The 12,720-nt window shown below is 38.3% G+C and overlaps 1 protein-coding gene across 2 annotated transcripts in view; it reads right to left on the bottom strand.

The window, feature by feature from the left end:
- Positions 1 to 12,720, bottom strand: part of LOC127510561 (protein phosphatase 1H-like) — a 132,225-nt gene that overhangs the window by 33,632 nt on the left and 85,873 nt on the right. For both annotated transcript variants that reach the window (XM_051890145.1, XM_051890149.1), the window contains one exon: positions 4,654 to 4,717. In XM_051890145.1, the coding sequence (XP_051746105.1) occupies positions 4,654 to 4,717 (64 nt within the window). The remainder of the gene's footprint in view (positions 1 to 4,653; positions 4,718 to 12,720) is intronic.

Here is a 12,720-nt window from a genome sequence, read left to right as displayed (position 1 = left end):
ATTTATCTCAAGAACGGAGACAAATAGCAGGTCCCCATATACATACTCCCAGTAATCCTTCAATTTACTCGAAACCATCTCTATCAACCGGGGTGTCCCAATCCACTATAACATTTTCTACATCCATAACTTTTTACAGAAGTTTACTTTTTTACCAGACAAAGAACAACATTAATATTTGAAGCATGAATTAAATAAAACGAATATCCTAAAGGTACTTGTATCTTTTAGAAGTCATCTTCGTAGGAAACGGGTAATGTTCTCCACTCAAATGTCAGATATTCCCGTTGTCCTTAGGCGTTGACCCGTTGGTCGTAGAATATTTTCGCCTCCTCAGGCGAACTGAATATGAAAGTTTCTTCTTCGAATGTCACTCTCAAGCGAGCTGGGTAAAGCAGCTGGAATAGTATTCCCTTTTGGTAAAGTTATTGTTTTATGCCGTTGTACAAAGCATGTTTCTTTGACAGGGCAGCGCTCAGATCCGGATATATTCTAACTGCGTTTCCCTTGTACTGGATCTCATGACTCCTTGACCATCGAAGTAGTCGCTCTTTGTCCTGGAACCGGTGAAAGCAAACCACAAATGGATGTGGTTTACGGCCAACTGTCGGTTTCTGACCGGGGGATCGGTGAGCTCTTTCCAGTATTGGTGGTTTGTCAAAAACTTCTGCACCCATCACCTCCTTCAGCATTTCAGAAATTAACTTGACGGGGTCTTGATTATTTTCACTCCCTTCTGGAATATTAACAATCCTCAGGTTGGATCTGCGGGATCTATTTTCCAAGTCTTCGATGCGGTCAAGCAGGGATGAGTTTTGGGTTTGCAGAGTTCTGACAACTTTTTCTGCCTCTATCAGCTTTTCAAAGTTTTCACCGACTCAGGATTCCATCGATACCAAACGGCCTTGAAACTCATCCACCGTTTCTCGTAGTGCATTTATCGAACTTTGCAAGGGACCAATAAATTCTTGAATCAAACCACAAATGTCTACTCTGATACTATTTCTTTGTTTTGTTAGCTCAGAAACAAATTGGTCCATAGAGACAGGTTCGGGAGTCTCAATTGTGGATTGTTTCTCTGCACTAGATTGAGTAGCCATGGCTGCCAGCTTACCCGCTATGCTAGCGGTTGATCTTGTGGTTGGTGGAGCTGAAGAGCGAGCTTGCTTCTGTTTAGAGTTACTCATAGTCCAATCTGTGATGTCTTAAGTAACTATTACAGTGATTGTTGATCATATATGTCATATAAAGTTGAAAATTAAAGGATGGATTGGAAGCCCCCGTTCTCTAGCTGCTCACTCCTTCATCGCTATACCGGAAGTCGCCGATCTTTACTTCTGAGAGACTCTCTAAGACATCCCTTTTATAGCTAATCATGTTACAGACCAGGGGCCGTATTCACAAAACATCTTAAAAGTAGCTCCTAACTTGCCGATTTACGAGAAACTCTTAAAAATAATGGGCATGTCAGTCCTAATTTTAGGACTCCTAAATTTTTGCTCTAAGAGTATTTCACAAAGCATTTTAACGCTAAAACTAGCTCCTAAATCTGTGAAACGCTAGGAGTAGTCAAGAGCACTCCTAAGTCACTAAGACAAAATCAATAACAGCAAATCTCTTGCTTTTTCAGCCATTTGTTGGCCTCGTGCCAACTTTTTTGAGACCTGTAGCAGGCATCAAATTTGAAATGAGCTCATTTAGTGGATAAAAGTGTTAAATTTCTCCCTTTAAACATTTGTTACGTTATCTATGTTCTATTGTGAATAAAATATTGGCTCATGTGATTTAAAAGTCTTTTAGTCTTCATTTTATTCAAATTTAAAAAATGTCCCAACATTTCCGGAATTCGGGTTGTAGTTCTAATGTGATGTTTCAGAATTAGTAACTGAGGCTTGGGCTTAACTGTTAAACTGTCAACTTGAGATTTGTATCCATGGCAGAAGGAAGTAGTTCTGCACAAAAGAGGGTTTTTAAAGACTGCGTTGTTGTTCTTATTTATTTACACACTTGCAGAGGTGTAAAGAGTACCTGAAAACCATACTTGAGTAAAAGTACAAATACCTTACAGCGAAAATTACTCCACTACAAGTTACAAGTCAGTACTTAAGTATTTTACTCATTCTGAATGTAGGCTCAAAGATGCACTAGTCCTCAACACCTAAGAGACATGCCAGTGAAACAATTGTATAAAAGTATAAAAGTGAAACAAGAAACAATTGTTCCTATTCAGTCAGTCACGTTCCAGGTTAGGTCGATACTGACGTAATGGGGTCTCGCCTGGGAACCCAATCACCTCCAAGTGGTACAAAACGAGCCAATGGGAATTGGCCAGTGAGATTTACATGCCGGATCCCACCCACCCGGCACATCCGGATATAAATATGACTGGCATACTCTCACTTTCATTCATACTTTTGCTGAGGAGCTGAGTGGTCACAACTGATCACTCTTAATCCATTCACCTTTCAAGAGAGAGTGCAAATTTCCATTAAGAGAGCAAAAACAGCAATTTTAATTGCTATATGGAGTTTTTCCTCAACAGCAATTTTCATTGCTTTCTGCCTCGAAGCTCGTGGGATTCTCGGCTGGTGTGAAGGCACAGTTCAGCGGCGTGAAGGCGCAGTTCAGCGGTGTGTGCATCAGCGTGCTGGCACAGGCAGTGCAGCATCTCATCCCTGAGCATTTCAGCTGTCAGAGCAGTTCCTAAAAGAGAAGCAGGGGCGTTCAGCGTCTTTTTCAAGATGTCTTTTCGCCCGTGTGCTTCTGAATGCGGTCGTTTCCTGACCTCATCTGACATCTGCCACGATCGCTGTCTCACATGCCTGGGCAAACAGCATACTGATTCTGCGCTTGTGGATGGTACATGCCCTCACTGCCACTCGTTGTGATCGCGACTCTCCTTCTTTAACACGGAGTTCCCTCTGCTGCTACCCAGCCCCCCGCACCTTCTCTCAGTAAAGCTGTGGGTCTGGTTAGCACTTTGGGAGATCTGAGGGTTACAGTGGAAGTTTCTTCGTCGGGTCCGACCCCACTATCAAAAATATATGTGTACTTTTGGAGGTGTCCTGTCTGTTTACAAAGTATTTCGCAAGTGCATTTAACCGCTCATACAGAGTTGTCCACAGGCACATACACAGCTGATGCTTTTAATATCATTAATGTGTATTCAGCTGGCTCACTAGCAGCTACCAAAATTGTTTACTTGAATAGCATAAAGATTTTCCCATGAGGTGGGAAAATGTATAGGCCACCCTTGATCGTTCCGTGGGGAACTGAGATGGTTGCATATCAAAAGTGAGTCTGCACTGGAGAAGGGAGCCATTGCACTCGCCTGGAGCACCCGAATCAAGAGGTGGTTTGCCCAGTGAACTGGAGAATGGCTGAGGAGCCAGGGAATTGGTAGCAGGAGGATGGCTGAAGCAGTCAGAAGCCAGATTCTGGGTGTCTGGTGAATGAGAAGAGAAGATGGTGGACAAAGAGAAGGGGTAGAGAACAAGCAGCTGAGAGCCATGATGACTTGCAAGAGCATCTCACCCTGTTTAAGAGTGTGGGCAACAGATGTAATAGTGTTCCACATCTTCACCAACTCTGCATCTTTACCCACCTTCCACCATGCTTTACAGTCGGGAAAAGCTTTTAGTGCTGATGTGCAGTGCCCCTTTTCCTCTAAAAAAAGTGTTGTAGTGGAACATCCAGGTGGCCAAACATAAGATATGCCTTAATATTTTTTTGTCAGCAGTGATTTCCTATGTGTTTTTTTTTTTTTATGAACACTATTCTTGTTCAGGACACCTATGCAACATACTCCTATGCTATGCTTACTCCAATTAGCTTTTAGAGAAGTTATAACACCAAGGTTCACTTTTTCAAGCTTGGCCTGTCAATGATCATTCAATGTCTTCAATAAAATTACACTTGCTTGCATCAATCAGAGTTAAGATGTGCTTGAAGATATTGTCCTGTCAGCTGCTTAACATGCAAGCTGTTGACACATTTAGAAACTTATCTTCTGATTCATTTGTGGTTTTGGGTCTGTCAGAGTTTCCTCCAGATTCCAAGTGCCTTTTATGGTGTAAGAAAACTAATAATTGACACTTTGGCTTTCTTTGCAATTTCTCTAAAAAAGACGCCATAGACTACCTATATGTTATAATGGTCTTCTTCTCCTAAGGGTTTTTTTTTGTTAATTGTCTCAACATTATAATATGCAACTTCAATGTTTTTATACAGGAGGAGGGTTTATAAGTAATTAATAAAAGTTGGTACACACGTAGGAAATGTAAACATCATCACAAAATACAATAAAAATGAACCTTTAGGCAAAAAGTTCTCAGAATTTGAGTGTATTGAATTTGTGTAATGCCCTCACAAGATGGAATGGACTCATACAAAATGTTTGCAAAACCTGATGTTCCCATCTCTCCTTTTGTGTTAAGCGGTTATGGTCACCCTCACAAACTTACTTATTTGATTTGACTAGTGACCAAGAAAGAGAACAGAATCTTAAATAACAAATAACAATTGTAAAAAAAAAAAAAAAAAAAAAAAAAAACATTTTTTGTTTTTGTTTTGACACTTCTGATCCAATTGTCATTTCCTGTGTGTTCATTTGCTTTTTCTGCTTTTTTCCCCTCCCACTCTCTCATCTGTTACCTTTTTTCCTTCTCCATATATCAAAGGAAACCTGATGTCCTCATCCTCAATGGTTTTATAAGCCCTGTTAAGACAAAGAAGACAAAAGAAAGTAGGACTTAAGGGTATCTAAATTGAATGTATATACAATTTATCAGCTGGCCCAGAAAGCACAGTGTAAAAAGGGCCAAAGTGAGAAAGCCACTCCATTGATTCTTTATCTTGTCAAGTTCATTAAGTGAGCACTTATTAAACCACTTTATTAAAAGGGGCATATCAATAGGAACTGTAAAAATGAGGAAAAATTTCACTGTACCACAGTACCAACCATACTGGACAGTAATGCTGGCAAATGACTATAAAGACCACATTTAAAAACATAAATTATATAGCAAAATGCTGTAGAAATGCAAGTAAAATCAATAAAAAAGGAAATAAAATACCAAAACTGTTGAAAAAACATAAAACAGGACATGCACAAAAGGACTATAAACCAGCAACTCCCATTACTCACCCAGAATCAAATGCCATAGAATATAAATGGGTCTAAAGTAGAGCTGCCAATTTTTTGGCCAGAGCCATTGAGTTCGGTAAAGCTCGGTAAAGGGTGGGACGCTTTAGATTCAAGAGAGCATTTGATTGGACAGAAAACCTGATGAGAAGTTGAAGTGCAGCGTGATGTCATCAAAATCATTGATCCAAACTGGTGGAAGTGAGAGACTAAGTTTTGAATGCTTATATCTTTTAAATTCGAAATTTGTCATTGTTTTGGAGCACACTAGCTTATAGATAAGAGCAAGGCTAAAATATTTGTACTAAAAGCCAAAAAACTTCAATTTTGATTACTTCTGAGGTAAATACATCTAAAAATACATCTAAATGCCACTTCAGATGCAACTTCTGTGCCAACTCCGCAGTGCAAAAATGAATTTTATCTGCAGTATATTGATTTCATTTGATTGGCAGCTCTATAGTTTAAAGGTAAACTGTATATGTAAACAAGGTGCAGATAAAAGTATTATTTTAATATGATTTGAGAGTCCTTGAAGAGTGCTAAAAAGCTAAGAAGATCAGCAAGATAGTATAGGGCTAGACCATTAACAATTTCAATTTTATATTGGATTGGTAACCAATGAACTGAGGTCAGGACAGAATAAACACTATCCCTTTTTAGTAAGTAACCTAGCTGCTGCATTTTTTTTTTTTTTTTTTTTTTTTTAAATGGAGAGATGTCTTGAAAAAAAAAAGAGCATTACAGTAGGCAAGTCAAGATGAAATAATTGCACGAGTATCTCTCCAGATCTTTAAAGTTTTTTTATGATTGCTTACACACTAAAAGTAACACAGTTACTGAAACCTTACACTCAAGGAGCAAAACCTTAGCTCAGATCTGCACAACTATAAGCACATTCTCAGCCTCACACTTTTTGCAAAACACTACACACATTGTTTTTGCCAACTTAGGCCCTTACAACACGGCCCACATATTCACATTTTAGAAAGACTACAAAAAATCGTCACAGCAGAAGACCAAATGGATGCAGAGCAGATGAGATACATTGTCATATGGGACAATGTAAATTTCCACCTATCTGCTTTGGTCCAAAAATGATTTCATTAGCATTTTTTTTTTTTTTTGCCATGGAAGGTTTACAATCTCCAGCCCTATATCAGGATATGCCTCATTCAAGCCATGGAGAAGGCCTGACCTAATTGATGCAGGGTCTGTGCAAGGTTGGATTCGCCATTCAAGAAGATTCAATTTCCTCAATGTGCAGTACTGGTCTTGTGTGTTTTTTTGTTTGTGTTTTTTTTCACGTACTTTACTCTAACAATATCTCTGAAAAAAATCAAACCCAGACTATATCATTAGAAAAGTATAAAAGTTACAAGTGTTTAACATTGAGCACAGCAGTGTGCAAATGAATCAAACAGAATCAGAATGTATGAACCATGTGTGTTCCATACGGTGTCAAAGTGTTTCATTTTGCAAAAGAACTGAGGTGTTCTGCTACTTGTGTGTGTGGATCTGTTAATTGTGCGTAGTGTTTTGACAAAATGAGCCTTGTTTTTAAAATTGTGCTTAAGCAATCATAAAAAAACTGTAAAGGAAAGTAAAGGTTTTAATTTTACAGTGGATCTCAGTTGAAAGAAGATGCCACCACAGTGCTTATTATTTAAAAAAAGAGCCAAAAAACACCCCTAAATTCTTAGCATGAGTATGTACTTCTGTTTCATTTCAGTTTTTTCTGTCATGAATCTCAAAAAAAAAAAAAAAAAAAAAAAAAAAAATGCCATTCAGCATTTTACATCCTCAAGAAATTTGATGATGAAAGAATATAAATAGTTATTACTCAAAAGGAGATAAACCTGTGTATTGTCAGCATAGCAATGATAATGACAGATTATAATTTTGATAAAAAACATCTCAAGTCATACCATCATTGCCAGCCTCGCAAGAACAGAATAGTCAACTGTATTGAAGCCAACACTATTTTCAAGCAAAATTAAAATCTACCACACTTCTGTCCTTTGTTCTGCTTTGCGACTCTTATTCATTTAGGTACAATAACTGTGTAAAGTACATTAATTATGAAATTAGTTCAATTCAGCTATAAAGCAGCTCTGCAGAAAAAGTTGAGTTCTCATCCAATACCTCATGCGGACAAAAAAATGTGTTGTTTTGCAGAATTGTCAATAAATTATTTCTGTAATGATGGCAAAGTCTTTTGTATTGTGTTGTATTTAGTGGTTTGTACTCCCTACATTTGGATTCATAATGTGAGGGCTATACAAGTATCTGGGTGAGATATTTGGAGAAAGTTGAATCAACTTAAAAAAGTAAGGCAAACAGCTGCAAAGCTTTTTTGAGGTTTACTCAACTTCAGGACCTCTGTAGTTGTGCTAACTCGTTTCTTTGAGTTGGACTGGTAGTTGGATGAACTTACTGAGGAAGGTATTATCAACTTAATCAAATAAGTTTAGTGAATTTTCAAAAAAATGTTGGCACAACTTCGACCACTGAAGTTGAGTAAACTCATAAATGCTGTGCAGCTGTTTTTTTGTTTGTTTGTTTGTTTAACTCAACTTTCTGTCAATACAGTCAAATCAGTAATTTTAATGAATATTAACTTTCCCCACCTAAGCAAGGAACCCAAACTCCATCAGGAGACAGAAATGGAGGAAAAAAAAAAAACCTTCGGAGAAACCAGGCTCAGTTGGGGGGCCAGTTCACCTCTGGCCAATGAACGTGTGAACATTGTGTGATTATGATTCAGGCGTTGCAACAGAAATTGTGCTACCAGAGTCTTTTATAAACAACAAAGCAATTTTTGTCAATTAAGAGTTCAAATATTCTAATATGGTCTATGGAAATTTCTTTTAAAAAGCATTCGTTGGAACACTAGAAATGGATATATATATATATACATACACACACACACCGCTCAAAAAAATTAAAGGAACTGTAGCGTCTGTTCAAAATCGGATCTGCCCGTCAACTTTAGCCTCCTGAACTGTACGTGTAACCAATTGCCCCATTGGCACCTTTGTTACCCCAGTAAAGAAAAACAGAACATATTCTCACCAGCTCCAGGGACTTCAAAGAGTCACCCTGGTGGGGCTAAGGGCCATGTGTTCACAGACACCGGCCACAACCCCAATACACACACACATACAGACACTCACAAACACGCATGGAGATTGTGAATATACATTTATCCTCCAAATATGACTGTGCCAAAGTGTACCCGTCGTTGAGTTCAAGGTACACGTATGTATCCCTAGTATAGAAGCTTAGCTATGACTGTAGTTGTATTAGTTTTATTCTAAACGATAAAATTCAAGTATAAACTGTATCTCCCCTTTTATGTCTTGGCCATCTGACAAGTTTGGTCTCATTGTAAAAGCTTTCGTTATGCCCTAATTGAAAATGTATGCCACTGTAAAATGCATTTTTCTATTTTTAATGGTACTTTGAAGAAAATGTACTCAGATCTGACACTTCATAAACCATGCAAATTAGGTCATAAATGGAGACAAAGAAAAAGTTTGCCCGCCAAAATCGCACCCTCATCATTGGCTGATGTACCCAAGGAGGCGTTCTGGTCTGTTGTCCTTAAAACACAATGACACGCGTCTCTCGATTGTCTCTCGATTGTCCCTCGCCATTTCACGCACGTCTCTCCCGGACGTCTCGGCGACCACGCTTCCATCACGCAACTTTCTTTTACTATACTATATATTACTTTCGCTTTCTATATATGTGTATTATTTGTGTATGTTTAGTAGTATAGTCTCTGTATCCGTAGTTTCATATATTAAATACATTATATTCATGCTCGATTGTTTTTTTTGCTCATTCAATAAAACCCAGGTCACTTTAACGTTTCGATCCAGTATCCTTGCTTTATGCATTGATGCTAGAATAGGAAGTCTTTCTCGTGGCCAGAGAAAAACCTTCCTTTTTATAATAGTCTATGAGGAGCTAACGGTTTGCTGGACAAACTAATAGTTTCTCTAAATTATTATTAAACCAGAACTAATCATATATGTAATTGATTATAATTCGTTGTAATTAATTCACAATATATGTATAATTCCCTCTTGGGTCGGTATATGTATTATAATTAATCATAAAGCTTTATGATTTATTATATTCATATATTTCACCCATAAATTAATTAAATACCTGTACAATTTCACTACAGAACACTTTGAAAACACATCAGATCTCAATGGGGAAATATATCATGCTGGATATCTACACTGATATGGAGTGGGCAATGTGTTAGGAATGAAAGGATGCCACATCGTTTGATGGAAATGAAAATTATTAACCTACAGAGGACTGAATTCAAAGACACCCTGAAAATCAAAGTGAAAAAATGATGCAGCAGGCTAGTCCATTTTGCTGAAATTTCATTGCAACAACTCAAAATGGTACTCAGTAGTTTGTATGGCCCCCACGTGCTTGTATGCATGCCTGACAATGTCGGGGCATGTTCCTAATCCTCTCCAGTATGGAATGAATGTTGTGCCATAATTAAACAAAAACAGCATTTTGCAAATAAACACGATCTGCTTTGAAAAGGAAAACTCGACTCACAAACAAACAGAAAGTGATGTGCAAATACAAAGGTCAGTTTGAACTTTATTTTATAGCGCCTTTAAAAGTTGCACCTCAAAAAAAGCGCTTTACAAGAACATACAAATAAAAGATAGAAATATGCATCAAAACACATTTCAAGACACATTTGATCAAATAAATACAGCCTTGGTGAGATTAAGAAACGACTTTCAAAACATTAAAAAAACCTTAATGTTTGCAAACTTTTGACGAGTACTGTACATGCAGAGAAGATAATCAATGTAAGCGTTGCCTGAACCAAATTTGTGTGGCTATTATTAATATGTTTAAATGAAAATGAAAAGAGGCAGATTGGTGTTTTATAACACGTTTTGTATAACATGTTGCTGGCGGTTATACATACAGAGATAACCGGAGTAGCCAGAGCGAGCCGAGTGATGTTATCAAGATTGGTGCTGTTGCATTTTGCAGATAATGTAGAATTACCAAACTTTGCGTACTTGGTATTGAGAAACGCCCAACTCACCTGTTCACCATTCATTTTCATCAGCTGTAAACTCCTTGTAAACTTATTTTCTATACGTGATTATTTTGTTTTATATATAACTATGTCTTGAAATGTGTTTTGATGTATGTTTCTATCTTTTATTTCCCCTATTCCATTGTATTTTATTTATATGTTCTTGTAAAACGCTTTGAGATGCAGCTTTTAAAGGTGCTATTAAATAAAGTTTATTATTATTATTATTATTATTATTATTATAAACGCATGTTTCGGGGCTTCTCTCGGAAGACTAGCGTAAATTGACCCATAGCAAAGTGCCATCTGCTGTTTTGGAAGAGGAAGTTGCTCAACTGCATTTGTGAGAAAATCTGCCTGCACACATTTGTGAGAAAATCAAGCCAAGAGCTCTCATAAAAAGGTAAGTGTCTTACAATCGTAACAGACAGGGGTGCGAATGTATGCACTAGATTTGGTATTTGTTCAAAGATTACATGCTATTTGTAGGATGGTTTGTATTTATTTGTGAAATATGATGTAGGCTCATTTATTTATATTTGTAAAACACAATACATATATTTGTTACTCATCTGCGTTTTCGCTCAAACTGACCTTTGTATTTGCACATCACTTTCTGTTTGTTTGCGAGTCGAGTTTTCCTTTGCAAAGCAGATTGTGTTTGTTTGCAAAATGCTGTATTTGTTTGTTTAATTATGGCACAATATTAACTCCATATTCCAGACCATCACTGACCCACCACCAAACCGGTCATGCTGAACGATGTTACAGGCAGCATAATGTTCTCCACGGCTTCTCCAGACCCTTTCACGTCTGTCACACATGCTCAGGGTGTACCTGCTCTGAAAAGCACAGGGCACCAGTGGCGGACCTGCCAATTCTGGTGTTCAATGGCAAATGCCAATCGAGCTCCATGGTGCCAGGCAGTGAGCACAGGGCCCACTAGAGGACGTTGGGCCCTAGTTCACGCAAAAATGAAAATTATGTCATTTATTACTCACCCTCATGACGTTCTACACCCGTAAGGTCATCTTCAGAACACAAATTAAGATATTTTTGATGAAATTCGATAGCTCAGTGAGGCCTGCATTGCCAGCAAGACAATTAACACTTTCAATGCCCAGAAAGCTACTAAAGACGTATTTAAAACAGTTCACGTGACTACAGTGGTTCAACCTTAATGTTATGAAGTGACGGGAATACTTTTTGTGCACCAAAAAACAAAATAACGACTTTATTCAACAATATCTAGTGATGGGCGATTTCAAAACACTGCTTTGTGAAGCTTCAAAGCTTTATGAATCTTTTGTTTCAAATCAGTGGTTCGGAGCGCGAACCAAATGTGCGAAATGAGCCACATGCTGCAAAACCTGAAAACTCAGAGATATTAAATTTAGCCAAGTTCCTAGCATGCAGAGACCTGCTCACTCCTGGTCTCATAGAGTTTGATGACAAGCCTGAGAATTACTTGGCATGGAAATGCAATCTCAAATGCAATAGAAGACCTTGACTTAAAACCTTGCGAAGAGCTTGACTTACTAACTAAGTGGCTTGGTCCAGAATCAGCTGAACACGCTCAACGAATAAGGTCAGCTCATATTAACCATCCTGCCATCGGACTCAGTAGGATTTGGGAAAGACTGGAGCAGTGCTACGGCTCTGCTGAAGCTATAGAGTCAGCACTCCTAAATAAAACTGACTGCTTTCCTAGAATCTCTTATAGAGACCCACAGTGTCTCAGGGAACTAGCAGATTTATTGTCAGAGACTGAGTCTGCCAAAATGAAAGGATACTTACCTGGTTTGTCTTACCTGGACACTGCAAGAGGCATTGCCCCTATTTTTGAGAAGTTGCCATTTGCCCTCCAGGAGAAGTGGATGCAACAAGGGTCTAGGTATAAGCAAGAACACAATGTTAGCTTTCCTCCCTTCTCATTTTTATCCACCTTCATCAGGAATGAGGCTCATATGAGAAATGACCCCAGTTTTAAATTGAATGTAACACAATGCTACCTACAGGACAGAAGTTTTTCTCCAGAGCAAACCGGCTACCTGTTGATGTGCACAAGACTGAAGTAGAGAGTGCAATTCCTACAGGAACATTCTCCTACAGGAAAATCTAAGCTGGTAGGAGAAGACTTCAGCAAACAGTATCCAATTCACATGAGACCACACCCCCCTCAACAAATGCAGAGGATTTACGGAAAACCCATAGATCGCAAAGCCTTTTTAAGGGAAAACTCTTTATGTTTCCGCTGCTGCTCTTCAACATCCCACCAAGCCAAGAATTGTACCTCAACCATTCAGTGTTCAGAATGTGACAGTGGAAAGCACATAGCAGCCCTTCATCCTGGTCCAGCGCCCTGGTCTAAAAACAGTGGTGGACAAAGTACACAAATCAAGTACTTGAGTAAAAGTACAGATACGTGTTATAAAATATTACTCAAGTGAAAGTATTTAGTGCTCCTTTTCAATTTCAC

Source organism: Ctenopharyngodon idella, chromosome 4 (assembly GCF_019924925.1).
Source record: "Ctenopharyngodon idella isolate HZGC_01 chromosome 4, HZGC01, whole genome shotgun sequence".
NCBI classification, from domain to species: domain Eukaryota; kingdom Metazoa; phylum Chordata; class Actinopteri; order Cypriniformes; family Xenocyprididae; genus Ctenopharyngodon; species Ctenopharyngodon idella.
This window is presented reverse-complemented; position numbering and strand designations above follow the sequence as displayed.